General features: G+C 39.0%; 1 protein-coding gene across 2 annotated transcripts in view; it reads right to left on the reverse strand.

Annotated features, from left to right (window-relative positions):
* dhrsx (dehydrogenase/reductase (SDR family) X-linked) overlaps positions 1–27,338 on the reverse strand; it is an 86,614-nt gene that overhangs the window by 53,036 nt on the left and 6,240 nt on the right. Inside the window, exons 1-3 of one of the 2 annotated variants that reach the window (XM_067441415.1) lie at positions 20,130–20,332; positions 18,739–18,846; positions 10,266–10,331 (exon numbers count right to left, since the gene is read on the reverse strand). In XM_067441415.1, the coding sequence (XP_067297516.1) occupies positions 10,266–10,331; positions 18,739–18,846; positions 20,130–20,232 (277 nt within the window). In that variant the 5' untranslated portion in view covers positions 20,233–20,332. Of the gene's footprint in view, positions 1–10,265; positions 10,332–18,738; positions 18,847–20,129; positions 20,333–27,338 lie in introns of those variants that run through there. The other variant, XM_067441416.1, reaches the window with a different exon arrangement.

Below are 27,338 nucleotides of genomic sequence, written 5' to 3' on the forward strand. Positions count from 1 at the left end.
CAATGGGCAAATTTGGCCAGGATGCCGGGGTTACACCCCTACTCTTTTTCCGAAAGACATCCTGGGATTTTTAACGACCACAGAGAGTCAGGACCTCGGTTTAACGTCTCATCCGAAATACGGTGCTCTTTGTCAGTATAGTGTCCCCATCACTATACTGGGGTGTTAGGACCCACACAGATCACAGGGTGAGCACCCCCTGCTGGCCTCACTAACACCTCTACCAGCAGCTACCTGGTTTTCCCAGTAGGTCTCCCATCCAGGTACTGACCAGGCTAAGCCCTGCTTAGCTTCAGTGGGAAACCAGTCTTGGGCTACAGGGTGATATGGCTGCTGGCGCTATATAGCGCTATATTTATATAGTGCTAAAAAGCGCTATATAAAAAAAGGTGATTTGATTTGATCTGATCTTTCCTGACATTAACTACCATATCCATGGTCTCAGACCCATTTATAACCAGTGAAAATTCCTGTCCCCAATCTGCCACTGAATCCAAAGCCTTCTGGGTTAGCCCAGGAAGGGTTCCCATTAAAAGCTCAGTGATCTTTAGATCATTAGCATATTTCCTAAAATAAGAATTACTGAGGGAGGTAGACACGGATCCAAGCTGTTTATACAGATGAAGAAAAACAGAGGGGATGAAAGTCACCCCTGTGAAACACCAGCTGGGATTGGTAAGGAGTTAGGCACACAAGAACCCCCACACCATCTTTGCTCTCTGTTTCTCAATGAGCCAAAGGAAGCATCTGACATGCATGTCAGCCAGAGCATGAAGCAATTGACAATGCTCAACTGTGTCAAAATCAACAAAAACTGCATGAATGTCCATTTTTGTGTTTGTTATTAATTGCTTCATGCCAGTATTGTAGAATCTGAATCCGGGCATTGCCAGTTGATCTGTTCACCATAAAGCCATGTTGTGAGTGACTGTATCCTCCAAAATGGCATTTCTGAGGATTTATTCATACACTTTTCCAACACAACTGATTAATGAAATATGATTGTTTAGTTGTTTTTTGTTCAATTTTCATTTTTTGGGTAAACTATCCCTTTAAATGGGTCTTAGTTTGGTTCTTAAAAAGGGGACTTAATGCAAAAGCATTACGGGTGTGATGAGATCTTGTGCCACGCGAGATCAAATGTGACAAGATTTCTCAGAGTGTGAGGGTGAATTTAGGATAGAATAGATTATGCCACCTCTGCGTTTACATTACGCCTCCACTGTAGTTTTGTTTTTTTATAGAAACCCCGTACGGGTTCGGGTCTGTATTTTAAATGGTCGGTTGGGTCCGGGTCCCAATCTATTACTTCGGGCCCCGGATCTGTTTAAAAGTTTGTGTAATGCTCAAATCTATTTGACTCGGAGAACACATGGCTGTGATCAGAGTCAGTCAGCACAGCTTTGTGTGTTTTGTGTAACTTGCAAATTGTAAAATTAGGATAAGAAAAGTGTGAGCTGGGAAATAAGCAGGCAAATTTAATGCAAGTGCACGGTAATAATGAACTCAACAATAAATTTCAAATAAGCAACAAAATCTCAGGTGAAGTTAATTTTTCAGGTTGCTCCAGCTAACGCTCGAGTCCAGTCTCAAGCGCGTCATGTTTCTATGACAACCCAAGTTTCCGCAGTGACTGTAATGACTTTAATAATAATATGAATGAACCGTCTTGTTTAATCTTTAAATTTGGGTAGTCAGACTCGGCTCACAGAGATTATAGAAAATAAATAATACTAACGTCAGTGGCCATGGCACTGAACTAGCAATTGTTATTAGTTCAAAAGGGCAAAAAGTCAAAGTTATTATGCGAGTTAATTGAGTCGAAATGCAAATCTGCAAAGACGCATTAATCCGTCACCGTGACTTAAAGTGGACATTTAAAGCTGAAATGATGAAAAAGCTGAGTGAATTAAGCATGCGTGGAACAACAAGAGAGGAATATTGTAATACATCACAATCAGGTACAAGGAAGGAAGATGATGGCTGTAACGTTAGGTAGGCTGAGACAAAAAGTTATATTTTTTAGCAGCTTGTTTATTGACTTGTTCAGAGCAGTTTATTGCTGAACATGAGACAAGTGGGTCCAGTCGGGTCTGTTTCTTCCCGCCGGGTTCGGTTTCAGCTATCAAACAATAGACAGGTCCATGTCGGTTCCGAGTAATACATTTTTGGCATTTCTCGGATCTGCACGTGTCCAGGTCCGGTTCCAGCTTTTGAAATAATAGACTGGTCTGGGTCGGTTCTGTGTAGCACATTAAGGGTCTAAACAAATTCTACAAATTTTTGGACCCGTGAAGACCTCTAATGCAGATATCTCTCAATATGAAAGCTGTGTAGTTGTAACCATCTCTTAGCTTTGTATCATGCTTGGAATTTTTTTTTTTATCTCTATTTGCACTTTGGCGCATCATGACTGGATCCTTCAAACATTCCTATTTTTAATTAATCGACACGCCAATCTCAAATAAACCTCTCTTGCGTGATACCTCAAACTTTCGAATATTCCAATTTAATATGATTTCTGTCCTGTAAGGTTGCCTGAATAATAATCATACACTGTTAGGCCAGAGGAGAACTGGCACCCCGACTGAGCCTGGTTTCTCCCAGAGTTAATTTTTTTGCCATTATGCCCTGATAGTTTTGGTTCCTTGCCACTGTCACCTTTGGCTTGGCTTGCTCAGTTGGGGATACTGAAATTTCGATCTAAGTTTTCAACTAAATTCACTGATCTGCCCACACTATATGATAAATTGAGATGAGCTGATAAAATCACTGGTTTCCCCAGAACTACTGTACAGCCAAATCAAATTTTGATGCACTATTTTCCTGTTTAACACTGTAAAGCTGTTTTGAAACAATCGTCATTGTAAAAGCGCTATTTAAATAAAGTTGACTTGACTTTGAATTTTGAGTAGGCTACTTTGATTATGCTAGCACTTATTGTTTTCACTTAATATCTATAATCAATTAGTGGGAAGGAGTTTAGTTAGGAGGTCAAAAGTTCATAAATAATGTGCAGTTCTAAGACCTGAAGAGACAATAAAAAAAGAAGAAAAAAATCAATCGGTCAGTTAAGTTGCAAAACTTTTTACAGTGCTTGAGTATTGTTTTATTTTACTGCATATGACAGCAAATTCATACTCAGAAAGTAGAACTGAAATAACATTCAGTACAAGATGATTAGTTAAAGCACTCCAAGCTTACCTGCAAACTATTTTTCTAATCATGTATTTTATCATTGAGGATTTCTTAAAAATACTATGTAAAAATCTTGTTTCGTCTCGTTCTCGTGAACCCAATCTTGTGTCGTCTCTTAAGCTAAGTGTCTCACCACACTCTTAAAAAAACATCTTATATTAATTTGTGCCTGAACCTGAAGAAAGGCCAAAACAAAACAAATCATGCTGTTCTCCCAAAATCACAACCTTTAGAATGTCTACAATGGAAAGTTTTGTCCGTGTATTTACGCTCTGTGCTTTTTCATTCCAGACCTTCTCAAAGCCCTTCAGTCGTGAGCTGTCTGCCCTGGCATGATTGATCGCTGGCGTGCCTTTTGAAGAGCTGCTGGACAGGGATGCCTGCAGATGTTCTGTTCTGATTAAGAATTTGAGCAGCAGTAATGAGCACAAGAGCCAATGTAGAACTCCTGAGTGCTGTTTCCTGATGGCAACAGACCAACGGGTCTGCTATAGAAGAGGTGAGTTGATCTGGGGATACGGCCCGCCGCGGAATATACCCGACTCATCCTTATTTGCTCTTTCTCTTATCATTTTCAGTTTGGATGTGCCAAATAGTGTGGTAATGAGGTAATCTTGGCACCAGAAGTACAGTGCCAGCTGGAGGACATGGTGATTGGCATACCGCCATTTTCAAGTACCAACAAAGACATTTCCCCCCTTCTCCATCTTCAAAGGCTGCCAGTAAATCAGACATGGACTCCTTAGAGAAGACGACTGATAGAGAATAACTCCTGGGTAAGTGACAGCTCTGGCTGAGACACAAGTCTTTGTCAGTCGAGTTGGACTCCAACAGGTCTCTGAAAATGTAGATGAAAGATGGAGATTGGACAGTACATCTTAGAAGGGATGATAAGATTTATCTCCCTGTATCAAGACAGGAAGAGACAGAGCAAATCAATAAAATGCAGAGATAAAGAAGGGAATGGGCTGTTTTTTTCTGTTGACGTCATAATTGCAGTGTCACTGCTATCATATTGAAGGCACAGAAGATTAATGTATCTCTGTTAAATAAGAAACATAAAAAAAGATGCTAACACACAGTTATATGCACAACCACTATCAAATGCTCTGTATTTGACACATCACAGATGTATGCTCCTGTTTAGTGCATATGCGCCTGTGTCTCTATAATACAATTTTATTTACAACTTTTGTGAACCTTTCACTCACAGTGTGTGTTTTGGCCATATGCTAGGGCATCTGTCTAATTACATCAGGCGGTAGGGTGCCGTCACCCCTACAATGAGCCCTCAAGTAGACATTTTACTAAACACTGACTTTACTGGTGAGGATCCAGAAGGTTCTGGCTGTGTAAATGTCTGCTGTTTACATCAGCTGCCTGCTGGCTTTCAACAGGTACCACAATAAACTCTCACCATGCCCGACTGACAATTACATACAGGTTTATGGGAAGTTTATTGTAAACAGTTTAGTCTGAGTATGTAGTGAGAAAGTACACCAGCACTGAGAGTCATAAACCTCACACAGACCTCTTTTTTTGTGTAAATTACTTTTTGGTTCTAACAGTTTGTCATAAGTTTACATACTGACATCATGCTTTTTGATTGATAGAGTTTTATTTGTTAAAGGAATCATAGCTTTCATTAAGCAAGGACTGATCGAAAGTAAATACAAGTATAATGTTACAAATATTCCCATTTCAAATAAATGCTCTTTTAAATGTTCTATTTATCAAATTACTAGATACTAGATTGGTGGTACTAATGGTACTACATTTCTACCAAAAAGTATTGAATTTATGTAATAAGCAAGTGCACACTTTCACTGAATGAGAAATCCGAATTTATATCAGCTACTAAAATCTTAAGTGTAAATACGATTCTTCAGAAAAATCATTGTAATATGCTGATTTGTTGCTCAAGAAACATTTCTTCATATCAGTGTTGAAACCGTTAACCGAGTAAAGTGAACTACTTTTTTCAGGATTCTTTGATAAATAAATTTCAAAAGAACATTTTTTGTCACATCATAAGTTTACTGTCAATTTTGATCCATTTTAATCAAACTCTTGACTCTTTCCTAAAAAAATAAACAAAACTAAGTGACCACAAACTCTTGAACTGCAGTGTATATTACAATCAAAATGTACTATGGTCAGTTGTAAAATATGTTTTATTGATGGTGATTAATTTCATCAACACCAATATGTTAACGACCCTAATTATACTCAAATATTCAATATTACATTGGAATCAGGTGGTAAGAATCAAATTTGAATTAATTTTAATGAATCAAAATTCCAAAATGAATCAATAGTGGGTCAGATCTATCAAATAGGGGTGGGAATCTTAAGGCACTTAAAGATCCGATCCGATTCTGATTCTGGGAGTAACGCTGTGCAAATACATTAACTTTACATTTTAACCAAAATTGGAGTTACTATGCTCTTTGTTCATAGTTAAAATATCTGTTCGGCAGTATTGCCATTATTAAAAATGATTATGAAGATTTCTATCAATATTTTTATTTTATTAACAAAGTTATATCAGGATTAACTAGCTCTGAATGAAACATGGTAAGCCATACAATTGCAAAGAACAATCATTAAGAATAAACAGTTCTAAATTAACAACTAAGTGTGACTATTTTTCAATTTCTTTAGAACATTTTAACAAGTCTTTAAACAAAAACAAAAAAAAAGTTATTTCAAGTCAAATTTTATTTATATAGCACATTTAAAAGCAACAGAGTTACACCAGGTAAGCTGGTGGTAGTTTGTCCATTTTATCTTCAAATTGACCCTTCACCGCGAGTTTGATTGACAGGTGATCTGACCAATCACATCGCCGAATCTGCCAGTTTGTCTGACAAAGCAGTCAGGAGAGATTAACGTTGGTGGACTTGAACTTGAAAACGGTGTGTACTGACATCTTTCCGTGGTTAGAACAACATTTCTTTTAGTGTTTATTCATGTTTATTTTATGCTTATCAACGTACTAGAAGGAAGAGATTATCGGTTCACGAGCAGCTTTAGCTGAGCCGCTAGTGATCACGACACATTAAAAAGAGCCCCACAAAACACTTTTAAAAAGAAAACATTTTAAAGTTTAGACTTTGTTTCATATCGAAAGTAACTTGCTCTGTCCTGTCTGTCGGCGTGTTGTCAGTATGTCTGTCGGCGTGTTGTCATTAAGCTTGGAACTTACTCTGCAAGAACAAAGAAATTTGTTCGTTTTCTCAAGGTGACAAGAACAAGAACAAAGTTCGTTTTGGCCAGTACATTCATACTTCACGAGAAAAGCAGCTGCCAATCATCTGCGTTTCTCTGCATTAACCACGGCCACTTTAAATCTATGAACGATCACACAATAGTTCTCGGACACCCGCAAGAAAAATGTTCTGCTCAGGTGAAAGCTGCGGAACACCTGAACCAGTGCTGCGAGAACAAAATGATGTCATTTTGTTCTCGCAGCCCTGGGAGCGAGAACATTTTTCTCTGTTCTTGCGGAGTATGTTGCATCCTTTATCCTCTTTGCTCCATGATGTATTTTCTCTACGTGAGAACGTGTATGTGGCGTGAGATTCCCATGGCATGTCGGACATAGCAACAGTAACTAAAAGAGTTGGGCTTTGTGAACGGTCAGCATACGAACATTCGTCTATCAACGTGTTTTTCTGTTTGGCCAGTGAGTGACCACACGCTTACAGTGGGGGAAGTGGCAGTTTAAATTTGAACACAGAATCGATTCAGAATCTATTCTCAAAAATTCTGAATCGATAGATAAAGACTATAAAGATAATTCTCCCACCCCTACAATCAACCATAATCAGAGTCAACCATAATTTGGAATAGTTGGCAATCCAGTCACAGAGGACACTAGAGCAACATCCAAACATTGCTCAGCATAACTGAGAAAAACACAAAAATACTATCTACGGCAGAGTAGCAATGCGAAAACATCAAGAAGAACACAAAAGCTTGCCTCATGTTTGCCAGGAAGAACTTGGATGCTCCTCAATAATTCTGGATCAAGTTTTTATAAAGAGATGAATCAAAAGGAACTTTGGTCCTGTTATGTCTGGTGAAAAGCGCTGCATTTCATTTACATACTTTACAATCGGGAAAAGCTAAAAAAGAACAAGGACATAACCATATTTTTTTTTTTTTCAGTGTAATCTTGCGTACCTTTTAAAGGTCCCGTTCTTCGCGATTCCATCTTTCAAACTTTAGTTAGTGTGTAATGTTGCTGTTAGAGCATAAATAATACCTGTAAAATTATAAAGCTCAAAGTTTATAGAGACAGAGACATTTTATTTAACAGAAGTTCCCTTTCAAAGCCTACAGCGAACGGCCGGTTTGGACTACACCCCTGCACTTCCTGGCATGAATGACGTCACTAGAACCGTTTGTTGACTAACCCTCCGCCCACAAGAACACGCAAAATAGGGGGCGTGGTTTTGTTGCTCTCTCACGTGGAGAAGAGCCCGCATTCAGCGCTTGCATCTCCCCGTTATGGTAAGAGGCGGGACCTTTCCGTGCAAAGTGCACTAAGATGCTGTCCAATCACAACACGGGAAGTGCTGGCCCAATCAGAACTTGTTACGTATTTCTGAAGGAGGGACTTCATAGAACAAGGAAATCATCAGGCCGTTTTTAGGACAGAGAAAACAGTGGTGTACAGATAAGTCAATTGTGTGAAAAATACTTTTTTTTTTTACATGCGAAACATGAACTCACACTGTGTTATATTGCACTGTAAACATAATCAAAGCTTCGAATACACGCGAAGAACGGGACCTTTAAGACAGATGAACGGTATGTAAATTGAGATGCAGTCTATCTGTGCAAAGCAGAGGAAGAGACATTTAAACAGACATTCGATGGCTGTACAATTTGTATGTCACATATCACCGCATCTTGGTCTAACAACTACAGTAAACTCTGAAAGAGCATGTCATTATGGCAGGCTCCATGACCACATCGAACATCTGACACAGACACTGAAAACCGTTGTGATGAGCTACAAAGGCCTGTCACTCAGAAATCACACCAAAGATCCAGAGCTGCGGCAGCTGCGCTGAGAAAGAGACAAGCGGAGGATGGGTGGAAAACAGCCTTGGGAACATAACTGTCCGCCCATCCAGAGTGACTGAATCCATAACGTGTTGACAGGGTGTATTGCCGCCTGCCACGGCTCAGCTCTGTATGTCTGCCTTGTGTTGTCAGGGCAAGAGAGAGGAGAGCGGATCAGCGTGGGACGAGTGTGTCTGCCAGCAGCGCTTTGCCCTGAATCAGTCACTCAGCACTATCTGTCTAAGACGGACATTATCTTGGAGCTGCAGAGTAAAGGGTCAGTGTGACCCCATGATGAGTTTGGCCTGTGCCATTTTGGGTGGTTCAGTTCAATTGAGATTGGGTACATTCAACTAAAGCCATCTAAATTCAATACATTTAGGGCTATACAGTACTCATGTTAGCCAGTTAGAAAACTGTAACATGGCGAGCAAAATTTGTAACAACAAATGTGCAAAATAAATCACAGACCAATGTAAAATCAACTAATGTAAAATGTAGTGTCAAAGCAATGGTGGTCCAATAGGGGTTGAAAAATGGCACCTTAATATGTTCTTTGATATTGTAATTGTGATTAATTTAAGAATACATAAATATTTTACACAATGCCTAATTTCAAACTGGCCCATTTAAGCAGCATGAAATACGAAACTATTAATCAAATTTTTTATAAATAATGCATACGTAGCAATACAACAATACTTGAAGTTAATGCTGCAGGTATACACATCTCCAGTTACAGAAACATGTTGTTGTTAATAGTGACAGATTTAACACTTTTCATGATTTGTTCATTGCAGTAACAATAATTGTAATGTTGAGAACATTTCAAAGGTAAATTTAATACGCATTTAATTACAGCTGAATTCAGCTCACGCCCTAATAGACATCAGCGTGTGCTATAATGACACTTGTGTTGAGCAACACATTCCGGGCCATTTTAGAGCAATATTTACCTGAGAAGCAAAATAAATGATTACAGGAAATAGAGACAAACATTGAAGTAAACATTTTCAAGTGTGACCTCTTTGACCCCACGACTTCTTTTAAACCAGCAACATTGTGGCACAGCATTTATTTTTAATAAGCCAGCCACAGCTAAATTTTGACTGTCCAATTGAGCAGCAGTAAACATGAGGCCATTATAATTGTCTTATCTTTGTCAGCTTAGTCTATCTTGTTTTCTTAAATCAACGCTTCTATATTTAACCGGATGTGATGTCTAACCCTCATTAAGTGATTGTAGTCATAAAAAGAGTGGTCATGTGTCATTATTAGACCAGCTTAGAGAAGTAAAGTGACAGATCATGCTGAGCATAAAGCCTCACACACATACATGCACACAAACAGACCTCCAGCCAAGCCTTTGCTTGTTTTGAAAGACTCATTTCATGTTAGCACATCTGACATTTTCGCAGTATTGCTTTTTTTGCCTCTGAACCAAGACCAATTTCAAAATGTAAGGTTACAGTTTCAGACAAACTGACCCTGACCCTAGATAAGGACAGAAGGACAGCTTTCCTTCAGTGCATTATTTCTCAACTTCAATAGCCAAATGATGAAAGCTAGGAGTGAAAACCGACGGGCCTGTTCTCGCCTAGCAGTTGAAATTCAACGTGGGGGAGGGGTGGATACCGCAGGGAAACGAGCGTGCCTTCAACCGAACTGCAGCTCTCGATATCCCATCTGCATTACAATGAGGTTATGGTTCTTCAGCGAACACAATCATCAAACATCTCTCTCTTGGTATTCTCCTGCTTGCTTTTTACACATTCTTCCAGTAAACACCCCAGTCCAAACACGACAAGAAAAATGATCCCGATTAGCTGCAAGTTAAGTGATATCAGGTTGTGGTGGAGTAAATCATCGCCTCAAGGAGAACGTAAAGGTCAGGAACACCGGTGGAAGAAGGTGTAGGTCATAATGACGCTTGGAAATACACAGAGCTTTTCTTACAGACTTGAAAACATTAAATTTATCAAGCATTTTACCTTTTCCCTGATTCGACTCCTGAATCTTCTTCACTGCTGCCAGACCCTGCTCTTCCTCATTCCCAGCTGAAGAAGAGAAAGAAAAGGCGGGAAAGGAAGGTGTTAGATATATTAATTATTATAAGTTCTTATCGCATCAGTGGCACATAATGAATTTAATGGGGTCATAAGCTTTTGACATCATAAGAGGTCATCATACTATAAGAATTCCCTGTAAGTTTCAGAACTAAAAACTTCACTCATAGTCCAATAAAAGCTTTTATTAACACCAGGCCCAGCAAAAGACCACCAAAGTGGGGGTCTATGACGTCAAAGGGAGGCATGCACCACCTCTGCAGCAAAAGATCAGCAAAACACCTACTTCTTAATGCCTGATCTGAAATGTAATGATTCATGTACAGTCTGATGTTCTTTGTCTGTGTGTCAAATCAAACCAGTGACTAAATGTCAACTTGCGCTGTTTCTCTTAGTAGGATGAAAATAATCTTTTATTTAGCAGTGATTCAATTCTATAAAGAAAGCGATCAAAGAAAGCTCCCTTTGCCATCGTTGGAGCAGCGTGCACTGGAGCTGTCAATCTAACAGCGAGAGTTTATCAGTGACTCCCGTTTTATTAAAAAAAATCTCCTAAATATATCACGTTTGCACAGTTATTGAAGATGAAGGTATTCGTTAGTGTACAGAAAACTGAGTTGCAATGATGAGATCCCTACTTTCATTTGCTCAAAGTCAACATGTCTGTGATCGGATTCAATGATCATCAGTGCAACCTTTCATGCCACGATATAATGCCATAGATATAAATGTAATGCAACACTTTTCACAATTAGTTAATGAAACTAAGTAAAAATGCACTAAAAGAGAGAGTAATACTTAACTATTTCTAATGAAAAGACGTAAGCCAATCACAGCAATGGGTGTTTACACTGAAGTCTGACACCAGACATGCCCCTTAAAACAGAGTGTTCAGACCAGAGGGCTAAAATAAAAAAAAATATGACAAATTTTGGTGTATGAAATATTCTAACATTATAAGTGGACCCCAGGAAACATCATAAAACAATAAAACAACAAAGTTCATAGATCACCAAGTCAGTAAAAAATAAACAATAATAAAAAATAAATTACAAGCTATATCTGCTTCCAAATTGATTCACCTTTCCTTGCTCATGGTAAAATTAAAGGTCCCGCCTCTTACCATGACGGGGAGATGCAAGTGCTGAATGCGCGCTCTTCTCCACGTGGGAGAGCAACAAGACCACGGCCCCTTTTTTGCGTGTTCTTGTGGGCAGTGGGTTAATCAACAAACGGTTCTAGTGATGTCATTACATCCCTGCACTTCCTGCTGTAGTCCAAACCGGCCGTTCGCTGTAGGCTTTGAAAGGGAACTTCTGATAAATAAAATATCTTGCTTGGCATTGAACTTTGAGCTTTATAATTTTACAGGTATTATTTATGCTCTAACAGCAACATTACACACTAACTAAAGTTTGAAAGTATAGCGAAGAACGGGACCCTTAAAGGCTCATACTAAATAATGAAGCAGTTCCCATGTCTTTTAAATGTGTAGTTTCTGTGTGTGTTTTGGTTGCATCAAGACCAACGCGGTTTGGCTACGCTAGGCAGTTAACTAAATTGTTTCATTATTTTTGACGTTTCTGTTATTAGTGTACAACATTTGTTGTGTTAGACCACATGCTATTTCAGCTACAGTCATGCAAAACACATTTGTGTTTCATTTGGCAAGACTAGTAGACTAGTAGAGACATGGTTAGGTTTTGTAACGGGCTCATAATTTTTTATTTTGTGCCAAAACACAATTGGTTATATTCAATCTACAATAACAAAAATTGGTATGACTATGGGAATATTGACGCCATTATTTACACCAAAGATGTGACTTCTGCCCGTAATGGTAAGGGGCGTGGCGTTTCCGGCAACCTGTGCTTGGCACTTTAGCCAATAAAAATACATGAAACTAGGGGTGTGCGATATTGACAAAAAATTATATCTGTATATTTTCTGGGATTTTCTCGATAACGATAATTAGACGATATATTTTGCTGAGAATTTTTTTTTTTTTGACTTAATTATATGCATGCATCATCTTTGTGTTCATTTCATGAATTTAATTAAATTAAATTATAATAAGACACAATAGGGCTGTACCAATCAAATTAAATAAATAAGATGAACAAAATTCATCTTCGCATTGGAGAGGAAACAGAAGCTGTATTTGAAGTGGCATTTACACAGACTGTTTAATGAGCTTAGAGGTGACAAAGAACCTGCAGTTATGCAAAAATAACGTTTTGATTTTTTAAACACATGACATTAAAAATACTGACATTTGAAATTATTTAAAGGGTTAGTTCACCCAAAAATTAAATTTCTTTCATTAATGACTCACCCCAGTGTCGTTCCACACCCGTACGACCTCTGTTCATCCTCGGGAACACAGTTTAAGATATTTTAGATTTAGTCCGAGGCATTTCTGTCCTTGTCCACGTCCAGAAGGTAATGAACAGCGTCGACAATACATTTTGGTCCAAACATAACAAAAAAATACAACTTTATTCAGCATTGTCTTCTCTTCTGTGTTCCTCAAATAAAGAATCAAATGGTCATGATTCAAGATTCGGATCGCGTGTCAAACCGGCAAACTGCTGAAATCACGTGACATTGGGGATATGAATTACGAATCAATCTGCCGTTTCGCAATCGTTTGATTCTTTATTTGAGGTTTGAAAACAAACGCGCAAGAGATTTTTGGAGCAAAATATATTGTTGACGCTTCAGAGTCTAACTAACCAACTGATGTCACATATGGACTACGTTGATGATGTTTTCATTACCTTTGGACGTGGACAGCAAGTGGGCATACACTTACATTCAAAGGACAGAAAGCCCTTTGACTATCTAAAATATCTTAAACTGTGTTCCGAGGATGAACTGAGGTCTTACAGGTGTGGAACCACATTGGGTCATTGAGTCATTAATGAAAGAAATTTCATTTTTAGGTGAACTAACCCTTTAAAACATGAAAAGATTCTTTAAATGTAAAATTAAAACCGCCAGTAGGCGGCAGCAAGTCACTGTTAATGGGTGAGTCATTGAGATTCAACCGATTCATTCAAACGACTGATTAATTCAAAAACGAACAATTTGACTCGTATGAATCTAAATCAATCTTAGTCACTGAATCATTGATTAAAATCATTCATTCAAAAAGCTGATTCATTCATTAAGGAAACACTGTGTGTGTTGCTCAGAAACGCGATCACATTGCTGTGACTTTGTTTTGAACTATTCTCGTTGGCGAAATGGATTAAAAATGGGCAATATTGTGTCTAAAATGTAAGCCACTTAATATCACATTTGTTATGCTAGATATCTGGATTCGTGCACCCACAGTAGTCTAAAGCCCCGTTTCCACCAAAATTACCCGGAACAATTTGTACCAGGAACTTTTTTACAGGAACTTTTCTCCCCCCCAGACCTGCAGCTGTCTGCGTTTCGACCGCTAAATAAAGTTCCGAGAAGATTAGGCAAATTAGTCCGGTGATGCAGGACTGCGCTCGACTGCTCCTCCAAGCCAGTGACGGACAAGGGCTGTCACTTTTCGATATGCATTCGAAGATGACGTGAAATATCCGTAATCGAACTATAAATAAACTATCCGGTTTTTAAAGTGCCATGTAGCGCAATTGTTTTTACTGTCGGTGCGTTTACATGGAGCACTGTAATCAGTTTAAAAGTCCAATCTGAAGGAAAATGCTCCATATAAACACCTGATCAATCGTAATAAAAATGCCCAAACTGAATGAAATTGTAATCGTTTTGAGATGGGTGGATAAACCTTTTCATGAATCGATCAAACTAAACATTTCACTATGTAAATGACCTGACCGGATTACTTTTGAGTGTGCGTCCTTATGTGATGTAAGTTACACAGCGCGCGTCTCCACCACTGAAGAGCACACGTCGCGCTCATGCACCAAGCATGACAAGAGAGGAAAATACATTTTTCTGAGGGAGAAACTTTTTATTTCATAAGAAGTTATGAAGATAATGTTGGCATAATGACACTGTCCCAAAGCCTATGTAAGCAAACAATCATTAACTACTTCAACTGCGCCTGACATTAGAATTTATTTTTTCTGAGATGATTATTACACTTTACAACAAATGAATAGCTTTTCTAAAACCGTAAAGTCCTGGTGGCCGTTGAGAGTTGCTATGGCATCCGTAAACACATTCCAGCTGCTGGAGATGACGGCGTTGTAGATAATTGAATATATTCGAATGCATTGCTTGATATTTTAATTCCATTCGAATTAGATTTTTTTTCAAAAATGACAGCCCTAACGGACAGTAATCATTTTTGTGTGTACCGATTGAAAGATTTAGTGAACTGTTTACATGAGACGTTATCTAAACCGATTTGGTGTTTACATGTGATGACTTTCAATCGCAATTATTTTATCACATAAGCAGTTTGTCTGCCGCATCAAAAATGTCAACGCTGTTTTCTCCAGCAGCTGGAGTGTGTTAACTGAAGCCATAGCGACTCTTAACGGCCACCAGGACTAATACAGTATTATATTATAAGCTATTTATTTGTTTAAATAATCATTCTGTCAGGCGCAGTTAAAGTAAAAACTGCCTGGGGCAATATACGCTGTGACATTACTCCAACATTACCTTCATAACTTACGAAATAAAAAGTTAACCCTTCAGAAAAATTAACTTTCCTCTCTTGTCAACATGAGCGCGGCGTGTAAGACTGATTATTACTGAACGTAGACCGAACCTCGCAAAAGACTTTTAAAAATGCCGGTTGAACTAAAATGCTGCGTCAGCTCAACCAATCAGCATGCTCAGCGCCCAAGTCCCGCCCTCGAAAGTTCCTGAACTTTGAAAAAGTACTACCTCGCGAGCAGGGCCGTTTGGAGGGGGAAATATTTACCCGGAACTTCATTTTGACCCTGGTTCCTGCGGTCTAAACACACGAAGTACCACCCAAAGTTCCTGGTTCCTGGGTAAAGTTCCTGTGGTGGAAACGGGGCTTAAGTAATCCTCAAGACTACATCAAGCAGTGTATGCACACACACACACTCTGGGTGTGTGTGAGGGATATACTCGATAATGTCAGATCGCACACATTGTTAAAACAACAATTACGATATTATCGCAGACGCTATATATATCACACACCCCTACATAAAACTACATTTGGCCATCTAACCAGTCTAAGACTATTGCGTTTTTCTGAGGGATGGGCTTCATAGACGCAGGAAGCAAACAAGTCGTTGAAAGGACAGTGGAGACAGTGGTGTGGAATAAAGGTCAAATATAAGAAAAATATGGGTAAAAAAAAAAAAGAAGTATTAAGACATGTTATACTGCACCCCTTAAACACAACAAAGCCTTAAAAAAAAAACACCACGGAACCACCCCTTTAAGATACTACTATGAATCTTTTTTTAAAAGGTACAAATATGTCCTTTTAAGGGTATTGCCCCAGCATTTTGACACCCTTTTTCACGTCTTATTGGCTGCCCTCTTTGTTGATACCCCAGTAGCAGTGTTGTTTCGTGAAGTTACACTTTCCAAAAATTAGTCAACAGAATATACTTATTATCGTGATTTACCAGCAGAGACAATTGGAGAATTAGTGCCTGTATGGCCAAAGAAGCAGAAAAGCTCTGAAGCCAGAAGACAGAGAGAGAAAAGAAAATTTGTATAAACACTGGTAGTGCCTGCACAAGGTGGTTAGGTGTAATTATGGAGAAAATCCTGAGAAGTTATGCCTAAATTGCTTCTTTTGTTGGACATGTAAGGGAATTAATTATGGTAACACTTTACGATAAGGTTGTATTAGTTAACGTTAGTTAATGCATTGGTTAACATGACCTAACCATGAACAACACCTCTGTTCAGCATTAGTTCATCTTTGTTAACGTTAGTTCATAAAAATCCAGCTGTTCATGGTTTGTTTATGTTAGTTCACAGTGCATTATCAAATGTTAACAAGATTTTAATGCATTAGTTAAAATTAACATTAACAAAAGATAAATAAATGCTTTATAAGTGTAGTTCATTATTAGTTTATGTTAACTAATGTAGTTAACTAATGTTAAATAATGAACCTTATTGTTAAGTGTTACCTTTATTATCATGTAGCACGCTCTCTAAAACTCACTAGTATAAGTTTAATTTACATAAAAGTCAGATTTTGCTGATCCAGGTCAATATATGGCAGGGTATTGTCTAACAGCATTGTGGGATCAGTACTAAAAGTACATAAAGAACAGGGATGATAATGCTACCTCAAGAACTACTGGATGTACCTTTAATCAGATTATTTCAAGAACAAAACGACACTTGCTCAATTCAATCATGCAACAGTTTTACCGTGAGCTTTTACTAATATTACTGAAAACAACCAGTACATAGCCAAGTCCTGTTCCTTAATATACAGTTACCCTAAGAACCCTGTCCTGCATTTAAATGAACAAGCGAGAATGAGGAGCGTTACTCTTGCTGCATTAAGCCCTTTTATGTGTCACTATACTCCAGGGAAAAGCTCTTATTGATAATGTAGACTGACAAGGAGGGGAAAAAAAGAGGAAGTGCTTGAAACAGGAAGAAGTGGGTTGAAGAGCTCCTTCAGCACCAGTCATACTAATAACACTCTACATGGTATGGAAAATATTAAAAGGTATCACAGGCAGGGCTGGTTCTAGGCATGGGCAGTTTCAGTTGAAAAGCTTACCCTATTTGGCTGGCTGTAAATGCTGTTAAACTGAATGCATGAGGCAAACTGTCTGCAGGCCTGATCACAGGTAGCAGGGAACCAATTAACAGGTTATAACAGGAACAGATCTGTAAGCTGGAGTCCAGACACCAGTAGGGCTGTCACTTTTTATTCGATATTCGAATATGCATTCGAACATGACATGAAATATCCATAATCGAACTACAAATAAACTATCCGCCGTTTTATGTCAATAAACTATCCGGTTCTTAAAGTGCCATGCAGTGCAATTTTTTACAGTCGGGTGCGTTTACATGGAGCACTGTAATCGGTTTAAAGGTCAAATCTGAATTAAAATGCTCCATATAAACACCTCAATCGTAATCAAAATGCCCAGACTAAATTAAATTGTAATCGTTTTGAGATGGGTGGGATAAACCTTTTCATGAATCGATCAAACGAAACATTTCACCATGTAAACGACCTGACCGGATTACTTTTGAGTGACGCGCCGCGCTCACATGCACCAAGCATGTTGACAAGAGAGAAAAGTACATTTTTCTGAGGGATAAACCTTTTATTTTGTAAGAATTTATGAAGGTAATTTTGGCATAATGACACTGTCCTAGCCTAGAAATCTAGACGCACCCTAGCGGCAGCAAATTTAATCTGCCCGCAAGTGTGGTCTAGCAACTCTCAATTCCTATCTGAGCTGTGTTCCTCAGAATCTGGACGGCCCAATCACATCGTGTAGGCTATAGAGTGGGCGGGCGGGGCCATAATGATGACGGCCGAGTTGCGTTTGCGTGCTTCTAGTAACACAGTCTTCTAGTAAACACAGAAACTGGCGAACGGCGGTCTTTCGAATCAGCTCTGCCCGCGCCTCCGGAAGACTTGGAGTTAAGCTTTCCTCTGAGAAAAGAACAAAGAGCAGCACTGAAGTCATTCTTAAAAAGGTTTAGCCGACTGGATACGGCGAATGTTTAATCAGTCAGCGAGCTCCCCTTCACCGTCGTTGCTCTGGTTGGTGTACCGCTATCCTATCGTGTGCAGAGGGAGTTTGAAAGACAGCCATTTATCCCGCCCCTCAGACTGAGCCCTGTCTATGGTGAGTTTCCAGACCAAACATCTTGATGTGGGTCTGGCTTGTCAGGCTAACACTGTCCCTAAACCTAACAAACAATCAACTACTTAAACTGCGCCTGACATTAGAATACATTTTTTTCTGAGATGATTAATACAGTTTACAACAAATAAATAGCTTTTATAAAACCGTTCTGGTGGCCGTTGAGAGTTGCTATGGCATCCGTAAACAAATTCCAGCTGCTGGAGAGGACGGCGTCGACATCTGATGCGGTAGACAAATTGAAAGCTGTGATGATTGAATATAGCGGCACTTCATATCTTAATTTACACTTAAGTTGATAACCTGCTGTTTCAAACATTAAGTTAACAATTTATTTTTCCATACAGGCTGTGGCCTGAGTCCTGTTAATGACTGTCAGACTGTTAATGCATTTGTGATTGAATCCGGTGTCCGTTTTTTTTGTTTTTTTTTTAATGGGGTACACTTTATTCAAATATATTCGAATACATTGGTTGATATTTGATATCCGTTCGAATTAGATTTTTTTTTTTTAAATGACAGCCCTAGACACCAGTTGAATAGTGTTAGTGCGCTGATCTGAAATCAGGTATAAGATAATACTATACCAATGATCACATGCATGTCCAGGCTGACCAGGTGTCTGGAAATCTCATATCCCATTCCTCTGGCTCCCCCTGTAACTATGGCAACCTTTCCATTCTGCTTGGGCAAATCTAAGCAAGACAGGAAGCAAGAAAATTAAGGATTTTTTTATGCATAATATTCCAAAAAAAACTGAAAAGTTGTTCTACATGGACAAAGTGGGGATCATTAATAGCCTCAGGGATCATTAAATGTAGAAAATGCATGACCTGATTTTGTGAAAAGCCTGGTGCCTTTTCTTCACTTATTAATATTACTAATATAGATAAACAGGTCCACTTGTCCAAAATTGATGTTTTACTGACCAATCATTTTGTCAAATAATATCAATAAGTTGATTAGGCATTAACTGTAAGGCATATTGTATTGCCATCACTCAAAATATTCAAAGTCTTAAAAATCAGTGTTCCATCATCCTTTATTTTTGTCTCTCTTTTGTTATAGCTAATCCCGTGGGCTTCAAAAGCTTTAAATATTTCTGAATCAAAAGACCATTGTGAGGAAGGATTTGGTTCTAATCCTTGTGCTTTGCACTGGGACAGTGTTGCCCTTTCACAGTGATTTCAATTTAAGTAAATAGCTGTCTAAAATTGCAACCGAGCAATCTTAAGTAGAAGCTTGTGATTACTTTGTGATAATGATGAAAGCCATCATTGAATCTCTGCCAACACTCAGAATGACCTGGTATCTGCCATAAATATTTTATTATTAATTTAAGAAAATGGGTACAAGTGTGTACAGACCAGTTTAAGCAACACACCAATGAAACACTGGGGTCCATAAATAAGATTTTCTTTTACTCTTTAAAAAAAAATGCATTCCATTTCTAACTATTTAATTAAGATTACCATTGATGATTATGTAAGCCTAATCACGTTTAATATATACATTTTAATATAATATAAAAGGTTTAAGCAGCCAACGTGTGAGTTAGGAGCATATGCAACAGATAGAAACCGCCTCTTAGTAAGTACAAGAAAAAGTTGAAGTGGTAAACCAAAAAGCTGTAATACATTTTAACTCATTATTTAACTAACTTAAGTGCTCACAACACGCGTATTATTCCTTCATCAGTGTTTTAGAGAGAATAACAGTTTCAGTCACCATCAACATTCATTACAGTTGTTCTTCCATACAGCTAACGTAAATAGTGACTGCAATGCTGTCATTCTGCCGTAAAATTCATGATGCACAATTCGTTTTTGCGTGAACTGTCCTGTCCCTTTAAGCGCAGTGTTCACATATCATTCCAAAACTACATCAGACAGCTTGTAATTATTGAATAACTGTTTGACAGCTACCAAATAACTACCCGTTAGACCACAACAAATCCGTGACGATGAAAAACTCTAACCTGGCAGGTTGAATGATTTGTTGAAAAGCTGGTATAGAAGAACTTTGACGCCGTCTAAGTAGAGTCTCATGAAGCCGAGGATGCAAGGCACAAACCACCACATGTTTGAAGATGACAGGGAGTGTCTCAGTATTTACGCTCCGTGCTGAAATACAGCAGGAACGGATCAGCTGTTCTTACGATAGTTCCGCTGTCTACAACAATCACTGTAGACACGCAATAGAGTCTGGATTCCGTTTTACAGGGATTATCCCCTGCTGCCAGGAAAGAAAGAAGGGGTGGGGGGGAAATACAGCTGGTGAAGATTACCAAAAGACATGCGGGATAAGGATTTGAAAGTTTGGTATGAACAAACATTTAAGACATTTAAATCCATTCCAGTCCAATCAAGAAATGCACTGGATACATTTTTTGTTGTTGTTGTTTTGTTTTTTGCAGTGCAGATATAATAGCTAGAGCTGGCCAATATAATGCAAATATTGTAGCTTGTAATCAATTTTAATGACAGCAAATAAGATCAAATAATTGTTACATTTAATTGGCCAATTTGGTGTCAGCGCAGTTTCAACTAATGACAGACTGATATAGCAGCCAAATAAATGGAAGATAAAGTATAATGTATAGCCTATCAAAACACAAATTGTTTTTGGGCTAAATTTAAAGTCCTTAAAGAAATACAATAAATGTGGCTACATTCTTGGATAATTTTAGATGTGGATCTTATTTCAGTGAATTAAACTGTTAAATCGATCCCCAGGTGGGGGTATTGTAACACCAAATTCACATAATCTGTGATTGTGCAGTACACATCCAACTGAGTTATATTTGTAGCAAACAACTGTGGCTACCATGTAGCCTATTCAACTTTGAGAGATCTAGCACAAGTACCACTGATCAGTAACTCGGGTAGGCTAATGCTCAAAAGTTACAAAGTAAAGTAACAAAAAGTTGTATTAACATCCTCTGCCTCCACCTACTATTTGTTGTTGACAACAAATCAGTTTTTTTTTACAATTACATACAAAAAGGAAAGGTCTAAATGGTAAAATTGCAAATAAGTAAATGATTTCAGTTTTTCTCATTCGCTTTGGCACATTTCTCAGATCAGAATTGAAATTCTCAAAACTAGCTGTTCAATTTTCACTTCACTGTGTCACTTGTGCGCATCAAAAAAGCTGTTTCTTATTTCTTTGAACAAGTTGCAAATGCTTTCGTACATCAATGCAAATGATTATGTACAATGCTCTACTGTTTCCTACATTATCAATTCCTTAAATCATGTTGATCAAAAATGTATTATAATGGGTCTCTGTTGAATAGTCGCACCTCCCACAGCATTTAGGCATTAGTTCATAGTAGTAAGTCTTTACATGCAAAATGGTTGGCATAATATGTCAAACATATTTCTATATGTTTCCATTAGACTTTTTTATAAAGATATTCATTGGGATGTGGATAATAATTTGTGGCCCAACAGACTGCACTGTAATTCATACAGCTTTGCGTACAGTTTTCCCTATAAGAAGACTTCACATTTCACATTTTCACATTTATTTCTGTCAATAAATTACAGTACAAACTGCAAAACCTAGTAAATAACCTGCAAAAGCATGTCACTTACTCAAAATGGATAGCTCATTCCTCAAAAGCAAGTAATTATGTCAATGAACGTATTAGTGTCATCAAGATGAAAAGTCCTGACACCATTGTTTATGAACAAGAGTCAAATGGCTTTGCCATGTATTCATTATGACGGTTTACGCTGTAAATGCTTTCCAATGCAAAAAAGTCTGAAAATGCTAAAGACAGCACTATATACTATTTGCACAGGCATTTGAAAAAATTTATTTAGTGAGGTAACTGAGTAGAAGACACTGGATATGTATGTTTCACATTTTTACTGCATATGCTCTTTGCAATTCTAATTTGCTAAACACAGCTTTGTCCAAAGGAAAAATACACCCTTATTTATAACAAACATAAACTCCATTTGGGTAGAGCTGTTCTGTAAACAATATTGCAGTACATATACTGGAACTGAACATACAACATAACTAATGCTTCACACAGCCCTTCTCATCAGTGAAAGTTGAGATTCACCTGAGATATTTTTGTCAATTTAGGAGACATTTAAAAAATATATAATAATAATAAAGATTTTAAACATTTGTAAAATTTGCTTGACAGATTTTGACAACTAGTTCAACATTTTTGTATATAATGACTCAAGCAATGAAATGAGGACTATTAGTTTTATATGGAATGACTATTCAGCATTCACAAGTATAGTTAATTTTGACTGACATGACATAAGCAAATGATAATGTTATAAAACAGCAGAGAGTTGTATGAAAGCAATTGATGAATGTCCAAAAGCATTTGCAATTTATTGGAAGGAATGAGAAACTGCTACTATGATGTGCACAAATGACTAAAAGTTGTGGAGGTTGAACTAACTGTTGTGCAAATGTAAATATTGATGTGAGAAATGCACCAAAGAGACTGAGAGAAACTGGAATAATGAGCAGCAAATCAGCTTGACTTCTGAGGGATCATGTGACACTGAAGACTGATGTAATGAATGCTGGAAATTCAGCCTTTATTTCAATATGTAATAATACTTTACAATATTACTCTGTTTTATGATTTATGATCAAATAAATGCAGACTTGGTGAGCATAAGAGACATTAAAAACATAAAGAAAACCATATCAAACCCAAACTTTTGAACAGCAGTGATATACTTAGGATAGATATATAGAAAGAAAGAAAGAAAGAAAGAAAGAAAGAAAGAAAGAAAGAAAGAAAGAAAGAAAGAAAGAAAGAAAGAAAGAAAGAAAGAAAGAAAGAAAGAAAGAAAGAAAGAAAGAAAGAAAGAAAGAAATATTAAAAAAGGTCAGATGTTCTTGCTTACAACAAATTACACACGATGTGCTTTTGGAACGTTTTCAAATCTCTCTGGATAACATGGATCAGGTTTTTCTTGTGGAGTTGCCAGCTCACCAGCTTAAGTTCTGCTGAAGTTCATGTGAATTGTTCAGTTCAACTTTTCACTGAAAATGTTATGTGGATGGTATAATTTGTCAAATACATATACATATACACATAACACTTTCATTGAAAGGTTGAACTGAACAACTTCAACTATTGTATATATTAAAAATCTCATACTTCTGGGCCTCATTTATTTAATCTTTTGGTAATCAATCAATGTTTATTTATAAAGCACATTTAAACACAACCAAGGTTGTCCAAAGTGCTGTATAAGGTTTAAAAAAAAAAAAACTAGAAAAAAATAAGAAGTAAAAGAACAAAAACATGCACACAAATAAACAATCAATAATAAACAGGGAGAGCCAAGATAGCATACTAAGCAGTGTTAAAAGCCAATGAAAATAAAAATGTCTTAAGATTTAAACGTATTTAGAGAAGTAGCGACCATAGGGAGGAAGGCTATTATAGAGTTTGGGTCCAGCAGTAGCGAAAGCACGATCGCCGTGATTTTTAAGTCTAACTCTAGGTGTACTGTCAGTAGGCCACAATCACGTGATCTCAAGTCTCGAGGCGGGCTATACGGAACTAACAGATCTGTAAGATAGCGAGGTGCTAGGTCATTGAGGGCTTTATAAACCAATAACCAACTTTTCAGGTCAATCCTATTCTTGACAGGGAGCCAGTGCAGAGACATTAAAATAGGTGTTACATGATCATATTTTCTTTTCCTGACAAGCAGTCTAGCAGCAGCGACAAGTCAAAAGCCACAAGTCATTTTGACTGCAAACTATTTAGTGACAGAGTGAAAAAAAAAACTTTTCGGTAACACTCGACGATACGAATGCACTAATATGCATTCATTCATGCTTAACTAATGCACAGATAATCATGAGTTAATGTATTACTCATGAGGAACTAAACCATTTATTAATGATCACTGCATCAGCATAATGAAGATTCTATATGAATAATAGATTAAGTTAGGGGTGTGACGGTTAGTATAACCGTGAGACCGACGGTTATAGCTAAACACCGTCATTAGAACTGTATAACCGGCAAAACCGTATTATTAAAATATTTTTTACAAATATATATATATACTGTGCTTACATGCACCAAGCTAATGTTGACAAGAGAGGGATAAACGTTTTATTTCGTAAGAAGTTGTGAAAATAATGTTAGCATAATGGCACTTTCCCTAAACCTACACATGTAAGCAAACAATCAACTACTTCAAATGCGCCTGACATTAAAATGTATTTTTTCTAAGTTTATTTTTACACTTTACAACAAATAAATAGCTTGAAAACGCATAAGTCCTGGTGGCAGTTGAGAGTTGCTATGGCACCCGTAAACAAATTCCAGCTGCTTGAGAGGACATCTGATGCGGTAGACAAACTAAAAGCTGTGATGATTGCATAGTGGTACTTCATATCGATTAAGTTGATAACTGGCTGTTTCAAACAGTAAGTTAACATTTTATTTTTCCATACAGGCTATGGCCTGAGTCCTGTTTATGACTGTCAGACTGTTAATGCACTATAAAACATTATAGGACGATGCTTGGAAGAAGCACAGGGTGTCATCCACAACTCCAGTGGTCTCTGTGCCGGTGGTCCCAGTTCTGGTGGATCCAGTGGCGGCTACTGGTCTGTCAGAGAGGGGAAGCTCATTTTCGACCTACATCATAAAATTGTCTATTTATTTAAAAGTAAATTCTGCCCTACGTTCCTTTTCAAGAAAATGGTCTGTGACCCTAGTGAATGAACGATCTAAAAAAAATGATCTAAAAAAAAAAAAAAAAAAAACTCTGTAAAACTGAAACAAGGAATGTGGTGTATAATTGTGTGAAATGTATGATGAAAATCAAGCAATTTCGCCAAGCAAATGTCAAATAAATAGGTTGCAGCAGTTTTTATTTCGACTGAACTTGAGAAATCCGCGATGGATGGGACGAGCGCGAATAGCTTCAGTGATTCCTTATAGCACAGAATCGCTGTCAGTCGAAAGGAGATGCAGTCTTTCGACAGACCCTCCAATCATCACGCAGAAGCTCGGAGTCCGGGCCAGCCCACTCCCCATTCACCCCCAGAGACGCTGAGCGTCCGTGGGCGGGACATAATCGCAGCGTTTATCCAATGACCGTCTAGTCACGAAGCGGTGAAAAAAAACGTTCAAAGCAGCCCCATTGAAGTCAATGGACGCTGGGCTTCAATAGGGAAATGAACTGTGACGCTGCGGGAATGTATGAGAAGGAAATTGAGACAACCGACCTGCTATATAACTGATCTTCATCTCGTCTTTGAGATGAACGTTTTCTAACGCATTTAATCAATAAAATAGTACATATTTGACCATTAATTTTGTGACATTATAAGGGAAGCCGAGCTTCCCTTGTAGTCTTAAAGAAATCGCCACTGGGTGGATCGTGTTCCAGTGGTCCCTGTGCCGGTGGATCGTGTTCCGGTGGTCCCTGTGCCGGTGGATCGTGTTCCGGGGGTCCCTGTGCCGGTGGATCGTGTTCCGGTGGTCCCTGTGCCGGTGGATCGTTTTCCGGTGGTCTCTGTGCCGGGGGATCGTTTTCCGGTGGTCTCTGTGCCGGTGGATCGTTTTTCGTTGGTCCCTGTGCCGGTGGATCGTGTGCCGGTGGTCCCTGTTCCGGTGGATCGTGTTCCGGTGGTCCCTGTGCCGGTGGATCGTGTTCCGGTGGACCCTGTGCCGGTGGATCGTGTTCCAGTGGTCCTTGTGCTGGTGGATCATGTTCCGGTGGTCCCTGTGCCGGTGGATCGTGTTCTGGTGGACCCTGTGCCGGTGGATCGTGTTCCAGTGGTCCCTGTGCTGGTGGATCATGTTCCGGTGGTCCCAGTTCCGGTGGATCGTGTTCCGGTGGTCCCAGTGCCGGTGGACTTGGTGCCGGTGGAATCTTTGTCTCCTCCTGCACCACCCAGGCTTCTTGCTCTGCTCCCGCCCTGGCTGCCTGAACTCTGCAGGCCATCATGGCCCCTTGAACTTTTTATTTTCCCTATTCCTCCCTTGTTTACCCCTCCCTTGTCTGTTCCTTCCTTGTCTGTTTTCCCTGTCCCTCGCGTGCCCCCCTGGTCTGTTCCGGTGGTCCCTGTGCCGGTGGATCATGTGCCGGTGGATGATGTTCCGGTGATCCCTGTGCCGGTGGATCGTGTTCCGGTGGTCCCAGTTCCAGTGGATGGTGTTCCGGTGGATGGTGTTCCGGTGGTCCCAGTTACGGTGAATCGTGTTCCGGTGGTCCCGAGTCCAGACACAGCCTGGAGGGCTGTAATGGGATGCTTCGTCGTGGCAGTCCTTCATGCTTGGAGGAAGTACAGGGTGTCATCCACAACTCCGGTGGTCCCTGTGCCGGTGGATTGTGTTCCGGTGGACCCTGTGCCGGTGGATTGTGTTCCAGTGGTCCCTGTGCTGGTGGATCGTGTTCCGGTGGTCCCAGTTCCGATGGATCGTGTTCCAGTGGTCCCAGTGCCGGTGGACTTGGTGCGGTGGAATCTTTGTCTCCTCCTGCACCACCCAGGCTTCTTGCTCTGCTCCCGCCCTGGCTGCCTGAACTCTGCAGGCCATCATGGCCCCTTGAACTTTTTATTTTCCCTATTCCTCCCTTGTTTACCCCTCCCTTGTCTGTTCCTTCCTTGTCTGTTTTCCCTGGTCTGTCCCTCGCGTGCCCCCCTGGTCTGTCCCTCCTGTCCCTAGTGGAGTGTCTGGTAGCCTTAAGGAAGGGGGTAATGTCACATGCCTGTCCTGTCTTGTGTGCACATGTGGGTTTTGTGATGTTGAGCATGTGCTCCTGTTATTGTCAGATCCCTCCCCCTTGTTATCTGATTATAGTGTTTATTGGCCCCACCTGTGTTCCCTGATTCCCTTTTGATTTCTTCCCTTTATAAGCTCCTTGTGTTTGTCAGTCTTGGTCAGATGTCTGCATCTTCCGTTTCCCCGTGATTTCCCTGTTGATATGTTTTTGAGTTATGTTTGATTATGTATTTTGCCCCCTTGTGGGTTTTGTTTTGTATTTATCTTTCTTTTTCTATTTACATATTCGTTGTCGTTAGCGACCCGGATCTATATTTAACATGGATGGACCTCTACCTGTCGTGATAATATATAACTCTCCTGATATTAGAGTAACAATTACCGAAGAATAAAATAAAACCTATTTCTTTACCTTTTGGAGCTTGGAAGGATTCAGTTTGA

Source organism: Pseudorasbora parva, chromosome 4, assembly GCF_024679245.1.
Source record: "Pseudorasbora parva isolate DD20220531a chromosome 4, ASM2467924v1, whole genome shotgun sequence".
In the NCBI taxonomy this organism is placed as follows: Eukaryota; Metazoa; Chordata; class Actinopteri; order Cypriniformes; family Gobionidae; genus Pseudorasbora; species Pseudorasbora parva.